At 40.5% G+C, this 8,340-nt stretch overlaps 1 protein-coding gene across 2 annotated transcripts in view; it reads right to left on the bottom strand.

Annotated features, from left to right (window-relative positions):
* Positions 1-273: 273 nt before the first annotated feature.
* LOC109544126 (lysosome-associated membrane glycoprotein 2) overlaps positions 274-8,340 on the bottom strand; it is a 15,440-nt gene continuing 7,373 nt past the window's right edge. The window contains exons 4-6 of one of the 2 annotated variants that reach the window (XM_019914166.2): positions 6,827-7,018; positions 6,630-6,768; positions 274-1,735 (exon numbers count right to left, since the gene is read on the bottom strand). In XM_019914166.2, the coding sequence (XP_019769725.1) occupies positions 1,672-1,735; positions 6,630-6,768; positions 6,827-7,018 (395 nt within the window). In that variant the 3' untranslated portion in view covers positions 274-1,671. Of the gene's footprint in view, positions 1,736-5,868; positions 6,061-6,629; positions 6,769-6,826; positions 7,019-8,340 lie in introns of those variants that run through there. The other variant, XM_019914167.2, reaches the window with a different exon arrangement.

Raw genomic sequence — 8,340 nt, 5'->3', positions numbered from 1 at the left:
CTCTGATGGGAACCAGCACGTGCCAGGGAACGCAGCCACGTGCTGGCAGTGGCGGCGGGTTTGGGCAGGTGCGATCTCGATACTGAAGCCGCTTAAATCCCACTCGGAACAAAGATGTTAAGCAAATCGCTCAGCAACGCACTAGTTTGCTAATCCCTTTTGCAAACAGCGCTAATCCCCTAGAGGGTTGCACTGATCCGATCGACTGTGCAGCTTGCAATAGCCCCCGACACCTCATTCAAAGCCCATTTAGAAGGGCAGAAAAGCAACAAACGCAGAGAAACGTCTCTATTTTCACTTGAAACATTAACACTTATTTCGTTGCCTTGACAAAAAACACAACCTGACACAAAGCCATTCGATGCGACAGTCATTACTTATCAATCTAATATCACAATTCCTCCCTTAATCAGACGGGTTTTGCCAGAGATCGGGCGAGATTCCTCAATGAGAATTACAGGAAATTAGTGATATAAATACAGGGTGTCCAAAGCACGTGATCAAAAGGGCACTGCGACATTCTTTGGCTCAAAGGAAAACGATCTGACCTGCCTTAATAAGAAAAATCCATTCAATCCACTCAAAAAAATCAGTTGATTCCAGCTTCCAAATAAAGTTCTGGCAGTTTTTGTACCAAAACACTTCTTCAAAAAGCTTCAGTTATCAATAGCAGATGATCCAGACATTTTTTCTTAACAAAACTTAAGTGAGATCGTCTTCTTTTGAGCCAAAGAACGTCGCAGTGCCCTTTTGATCATATGCCTACGGGACACCTTGCATATACAGGATGGCTCCTAGTTAATCCAACACAGAGCAAGGGATGGTAAAAGGCAGGCAACCAAATTGTTGAGCTAAATTTTTATTTTTCAAATGGCTTTCAAGTTGCAGCAGGTTTTTCTTACTTTTTTAGAGTTACTTTTTATTAGGTAACTATAATAAAATTATTACCTAGTAAATATACCCAAAAACAGCTATAAAGTCCGCCATAAAAACGAAATTTTTGAAAATTTTTCTCAGTATTCAAGAAAAAACTATTAAAAAAATTTAATGCCTTTTACAGATCCAGTGTTTTCAACTAATTTGCCTCAAATGCCTTTTTCCACCTCCCGCTCCCATGGTAATCAAATATGGGGCACCCTGTATAAAAATGGCCTCTAAAGTTACAGCATTGTACAGTTGCAGGGAGTTCTTTGGCTAACGTCGACATCCCAACTGTGCAATGCACTGGCTTTTGTCGAGGTAAATCAGATAAAACTAAGGTAAGTAAAACGATAAATTGTGCTGGATGGTCAATCCAAAAACAAACGTTAGACTTGAACAATAAAAACTAAAAATAACACAACTATAAAGGAAAGCTAAAGCATTGGCTTCTCTTGATTGACGTCATTCATGCCTTGACGTTACTGAAAAGGCAAAGAACGTCATTTTTTTGACTAATTACTGATTGAAAAATGTCATTAGTTCAGCGCAACGTCACCCAATGACATTGACATTGACGGTATCGAAGCATGCGTTAACTTTCCGGGCGCGTTTGGTGGACCATCCATAGAAAAGTTTAAGAACATTTAAGATAACGAATTGGAAAATCCCCCAGATCATCTCAATGTCGTCAGCCTAATAATAATATCAAAAGTAGCATAAGGAACAAAGATTGGAAACAACCAGGACGCCTTACTTAAAGCAGGACAGTGTTTTCATAGGAATGTAGTCGCTTTCGCTTCGTTCATCGGCGAACCTGAAATAGTAAATCATCTACATCTAGAACCACACCCTTCAGTACAAGTAGGCCAATAATGTGCAAAGCTTTAGCAAGGTGAAGCCGAAAAAACTGCGGCCAAAACTGTGCAAAAATCGGTCTATAGAACAGAGCTACAGATTAGTGATGGGAATAATCGGATCGTGGTTATAATCGAGATGCTACTAAAATATCGCAGATAACAATTGCGATTGAAATTGATGTTGCACTGTTAAGCCGAGTCCAGATCAAACGCATTGCTCACATTCATCTGTTTGAGTTGGACAACGAACCGCTAAGACTGCGCCAAAATGTGCAGCCCTATGTTGGCAGGTACGGGATCGAAACGTTTGCCCGAAAAAACAACCAAGGATTGATTGATTGATTGATTGCAGAATCCAAGGTGGATTATAAGTATTCACCTCAGCCCGGACCCGCAAGGGGACCGCTGTGACCGTTGGACTCCCAGTCCTTTACCGAACTTTTTAAGATCAATGCGAACTGAATCCCAGGGCAGACCGGAACCAGTAAGAGGAAAGAAATTGCGGGACTTGAAGACAAGTGAGTCGACAAAAAGCGAACATTGAAAAATGGCTGGATCTGATAAGATTGAGAAAGCACAGTTAGAGCCTCTCCTACTCAAGTAAACCTCACTTACTGGCCAGAATGATCTTGGGATACCCTGTTCTCGCTAACGAGTTCTAACTAACCCAACATCGAAGATACAGGAACTATTTTAAGAATTTAAGTACTATCGTCCTGTCCTGTGCACAGATGATTAGCGATTGGTTCGCTTTATCAAGTAGTGAGTTTTATCATTTTCCGAAGTCGCAGTTTCATCGGAATTAGGTGTTTCAATCAAGTGTTTCTCGTTAAAAATGTCTACCGAAATCCCTACTCTGCAGTATTCTGGTTGACAGTTCGATTTTCTACCAGTTCTTGATACCCTCTGTCTTTTCTTCTAAGCGACTTTTTCTTGTTCCTGGTGAAGTGCATGCAGGGCAACAGCAAATTGGAATATCCATTATTTTATGTCGGCTTCTGGTCTAGACATGGGAAACACTGGGTTGTGTAGCACTTTTGTACTGACGCCGCTCTGTGCGTCAATGCGTTATAACACCTCGCGTCTTACGGCACCCACTTTGGATATCAGTAGCTCCCGTTTAACTTTGCAATTCCACTTTCTTCTTCTTCTTCTTCGTGTAAAAGGACTAAGTCCTGTCAATTCTGTGATCAGCCCTCCTGTGATCCCGATGTCCAGCTTTCCTACCAACGTTTTGGGGGCCTGCCAGCTGAGCGTCTTGTTTCTGGTTTTTGTGTTTTGGCCCACTTTGCAATTCGGTCTGGACTCATTTGTTCTGTCGTCTCTCTCTCACCCATCTGACAACGTCCTGCACTCCCAGTTCTCCTCTGGTGTTCTCGTTGCGTATCCTATCATGCATGTGGTCCCCTTTATTGTTCTTAGGATTTTCATCTCTGCTGTTCTCATTTTCCTTTTAGTAACAGACGTTTCAGCTCTTGTCTAGGCGGCGTAGGTCATTATGGGTCTGACGCAGGTCTTATAAGTTCGTGTCTTGCTCTTTGTGGTCATATATTTGTTCTTCCAAATTATATCTCGCAAACGTCCTGACGCACTTACGGCTTCTCTGATCTGGTTTTCCACCTCATTCACTGTACGATACCTGTACCCCCAGATAGTTGAAATTCATCACCTGCTGTATAATACGCTCACTCACCACCAACTTACATCGGATCGGATCCTTGGATATTGCCATAGATTGTGTTTTTTCGATCGAAATTTGCATATTAAGCCTCTGTGCTGTTAGGTTGAATCTGTAGAGAAGGCACTGGAGGTCATCTTCGCTCTCTGCCGTCAAGACAGCATCGTCTGCGTAACAGAGTATTCTCAGGCAGATGTTGTTCATCTTGAATCCTGCATCGACTTGGTTCACACTTTCCAATTATTTGGTCCATTATAATGTTAAAAAGGCATGGGCTAAGGCTATCTCCCTGTCGTATGCCGGATGAGACTTTAAGTTCTCTTGTTAGACCACACTATGTTCTTCTCATTGTTTTATTGTTTATGTTAAGCTGCTTTATTAGGTTTATGTGGCACTTATTAGCATCTTTTTGGTTCAGTCGGTCGATTACATCCGTAAGCTGTACATTGTCAAATGCTTGCTTTAGATCTACAAAGCATGTGTACATTGGATTATTGAATTCAATGGGCTTCTCTTGGCGTAATATAAATATTGCGTCTGTCGTTGATCTATTTGAGCGGAATCTTTGCTGATCCTCGGAGATTCCTACTTTATCAGTTATTTTGTCTGATAAGTTTTTGTTAGTTTAGTAGTTTTAGGACACCACTTAGTAACGTTAAGCCTCTGTAGTTTTTCGGGTCCGATTTTATAGGATCTAGTTCTCCATTCATTGGGTATTACTCCGCTTTGTTCCATTTTTCCGAATAACTTTACTAATTCTTTTTCGATTTTTGCACTTCCGTACTTAAGTAATTCATTTGGAATGTTGTCAGTGCCTGGAGATTTTCGGTTCTTTAATCTCTGTATGGCCGTTTGTACTTCTCCCAGTGTTATGCTTTCCTCTTGTTCGCCTGTAGATGATGGATTTTCGATTTCTGTATCATCGCTGTTTTTGCTATTGTTATCATATAGGTTTTCAAAGTATGTTGCCCATGTTTCTTGGTCTATTGCACTTATTACTACTTCCTCATTGACTGGCTTTTTTCTCTTTCGTAGCATGTTCCAGATCTTCTTCTGGCCGAGTTCCATTTCCACCGAGAACCTTTCCCAGTATGTCCTTTTGGGTTGTTTAATCGCATTAGTTGTTCTGTTTTCAAAGAGATTCAAAAGAGAAAGAACCTGAAACCGAAGAATACTTCGGGTGATCTATTGTTGATGTTAGTTATGTGAGCGTTCTTTTTCTATTATGCTAATTCCTTGACTTCCGGGGTGAACCATGGCTTATTGTTTCTTTTATTTGTGTTTAATGTCCTTTCTCCTAGAGCTTCCTTGGTACTGTTCTTCATGTTGTTTTTTTTATTTTGCGTCTTCTAAATTATCTCTTGCTGTTATTGTATTTTGAGTGATCTTCTCGTCTAGTCTGTTTTGGTAAAGTTTATTATGTGTGATGTACGGTACTTACTAGTCCAGACTAGACAGAACTAGTCCGTGTTGGGTTCCGATATTTGCTGATGTTAATATTGGTACATCGAGTATCCGAGAGGGGTGTACATTCCTATTTGTAAGGACGTAATCAATGATCGATTTTTGGCCTCTTCTGTTGACGAAGGTGTATTTTTGTTGTTCCCTGTGGTCAAAATATGTGTTATTAATACGTACTCATTGTGGGCACATGCTTCTATCAGCATTTCTCCATTGTCATTTATCGTCTCTTCGTTGAAGCATGATGTGCATGATTCCCTGAACAACAGAATTGCCAATTCTTGAGGTAAGGTCGCCCATGATAATGACTTTGTATTTTCTGGGTATCTTCTCTAGCGTGTGTTGCAGGGTGTCGAAAAATTATTCTCTTTCTTCTTTTGGCTTGCTTGCATCTGGTGCATATACGCTTAGTATGTGTGTCGTTTCATCCGCCAGTTCCATTGTCACTTGTATGATGCTGCAATCTATATATTGTACTTCCTTTATACTTGTTTCGAATTTTTTATTGACCAATAATTCCACACCTGCTCTCCTCCACTTTCTGTCTCCTTAAATCAAACTGTTTTGACCCAGTATACTTCCTGCCTTTGCTATTGGCAGATTTCCATTCGAGGTCACTTTCCTTCCCTCTCATCAGTGTTGATCAGTAGAGCAAAATAACACGAAACTACCGATGAAACGATCGGTGTACACTTTTCTTCTTTTTCCACACTCCCACTACGCGGATATGAATACAACGATTGCATTAAAACTGCGACTTTTGTAGCGCGATAGTTTTGACGCTGAAAATGGAACTCATTTTAATACGATTTTTCCCATCACTGCTAGAGATGAAACCCAAACACTGTTACTTTTTCGGTTTCTCAAAAGCTCATATTAAAGACCGTAACAAAGACAACCCCACATGCACATCACCAATAGGAGCGGGAAAGGCAAAAGAAACGGCCAGTGTGGTTCACAAGGACTTTATTCATTAACATTGTTATGACGTTCCAAATTACGTTTAAGCTTTCACAGCCCCGATTATCATATGTTCATAAAAAACAAACCGCTATCTTAACTTAACCTTAATACATTTTGCCGGCCATAACTAAAGAATAAAATATATCCACTCGTTTCAACTAGGCCGCATCCAGCGAGGGACTGTAACAAATTATAGGTTTGCTCTTTTTTTTAACTAAAATGCGCTTCCGCCCAAGCCCGCCACGGCACAAGTTGCAAACACACATGATTACATATAATTATACCGTTGAATTGGGCAGGTCCCCAATCGGACTAAATTCGAGAATATTTTGGAATTTCCAGATCAAATGTAGGTCTGTGCAAATGATTACCTTAAACATAACATAGCATACAATATTGATAAACATAAACTGAAGCTAGAGCGAGCGTTTGACTCCCGCTGACTAATTGACTAACATTGCTAGCCCCCGAAAAACAAAACTGAACATGAATAGAAAGAATTGAATCCCGAGCTATTGTCACGGATTAAGAAAATGTGAAACAAACAGCAACAGGGTGTTGGATCTGCATGGGATTTAAAACAATAAGCGAAAACTGAACTGGAAAACAAGTCAACATTGCCAACACCGATTCTCCCTATTGGTATTGGGCCATTCTACGCAACGCAACGCAATGAAGGCACCAAGTGTTCCGTAGAATGGCCGTATATGCATGTAGGAGTGTGCTCATGTGCTTCACTTTAAACTCACATTGAGAGGTAACCACGAGCTTGGCATCTGCGACGTCCGAAAAGGTAGACGACCAGAACCAGAACCACCAGAATCACCAGTACGCACCCGACCACTACAGGCACGACGTCGGACGTGTTGGCTCCGTCGCAATCCCAAACTGGAAAACAACCACCTTGTAAGAAAATCTCCCATAGCTGACGCGTGTCGTGACTTACCTGAAGCATACGAAGCACTGGTTGTGTTCATAAAGGCCTGGTACTGGAAGCTGCTGAGGTGCACCTTAGCCAAGGTCACGTTGCTCTGTCCATCGGTGAGGTTCAAGGCCTGATCCTTCATGCAGTAGTAAGACAGCTTGTCTGGTACCGAAAACTCGGACTTCTCATGGAAATAGTTCGTTGCGTTGCCATCTGAATATAAAAGTAACTCAATTCTTCTTAAATATGTTAAGTAAACCGGCACAAGAACATTCTACGTTTCTACGTTGAAAAATGTTATAAAAAATGCTTTTTAATTAACTACATATCACCTCTCTCATAACCGGATATTTTTATGGGGCCGTGACTGTCCGCTTATCAGTGGACTATCAAATAATCACATGGAGCAGAAATGTAACAGAACTCTTTATGCGTTTAGAGAACACCCTTGATACACTGATGGACAAAATTAGCGCACCACCTATATATTTTCGAATAAATCATTTTCCCCCGAGTAGGCTGGTAAGTACCGTAACCAATTGTTTTTGGTCCCTTTCTATTCACTCCAATGCAAGTTTCTACTTGTTTTGTGTCATTTGCAACATCTCATCATTTTTTTACAAACTTCTTGTTGGGTATTTCGCCTCAAAAATTTTTGCCTTTAAAAAAGACAGAATTTCCTCACGTCTGCATAGTTACATACTCATGTTCCACTGCCCTAGTGATGTATTCGATTTTATCACTCACAGTTTTATCAGCAACCGACAATTCTTCAGTCTTCACAATAGTCGCTTCGTCCGTAATCACCTTGTCTGATGGGAGTTCTTCAGCATATTCGTCCTGTGATTCCAAAATTGCTATACTTTCGGTCTTTACCACTTCCTTCACTTTCGCCGCTTTTAATGTCTCTTCCACAGAGTCGACTTCTTTTGCCACTTGAGAATTTCCCTCTGTTGACACAGTTACTTTTGATAGCGTAATACCTGGGAAGTTTTCACAAGAGTTATCAGTTTAAGCCACATCATCTCCTTCAGAGACAACTGAATCAGTTATTTCCCCAACTAAGGACAATTTCTGATCAGAACTAGCCACTTCGGGCTCCACCTGAATTTCCTCTAAATGCTCCTGAGCAATTTGTTCATTCGTGATCTCGACAGTACCTTCTTCTCGATCAACTTTCGGCTCTTGAACTACTGGATTTTTATATTCTGGCTCTTCCACTACTGCAGGAATGTCCACGATTTCATTGATTTCCAAATCATCAGTAACTTCCTCGATGTTCTTTAGTTTGCCTTCAACGGTTGTTTTCAGGTCTTCAAATTTCTTAGCGTTGTCGTCCATTTTATATCTCATTTCTTTCATCACTTTATTAATGTCTGCCATTTTATCCAACATCTTTTTGTGTTTTTTTTTACAAACTTCTTTTTTGGTATTTCGCCTCAAAATTTTTGTCTTTAAAAAAGACAGAATTTCCTCACGTCTTTTATTACAGATTGATAAATAGTGCTCCTATTTCGCAATAAGAACGAATTATT

This window comes from Dendroctonus ponderosae, unplaced genomic scaffold (genome assembly GCF_020466585.1).
Source record: "Dendroctonus ponderosae isolate FM_Combo_2020 unplaced genomic scaffold, Dpon_F_20191213v2 Dpon_F_20191213_11, whole genome shotgun sequence".
Classification (NCBI taxonomy): domain Eukaryota; kingdom Metazoa; phylum Arthropoda; class Insecta; order Coleoptera; family Curculionidae; genus Dendroctonus; species Dendroctonus ponderosae.
The sequence above is the reverse complement of the archived record's forward strand: the minus strand, read 5'-3'. Positions and strand labels throughout refer to the sequence as shown.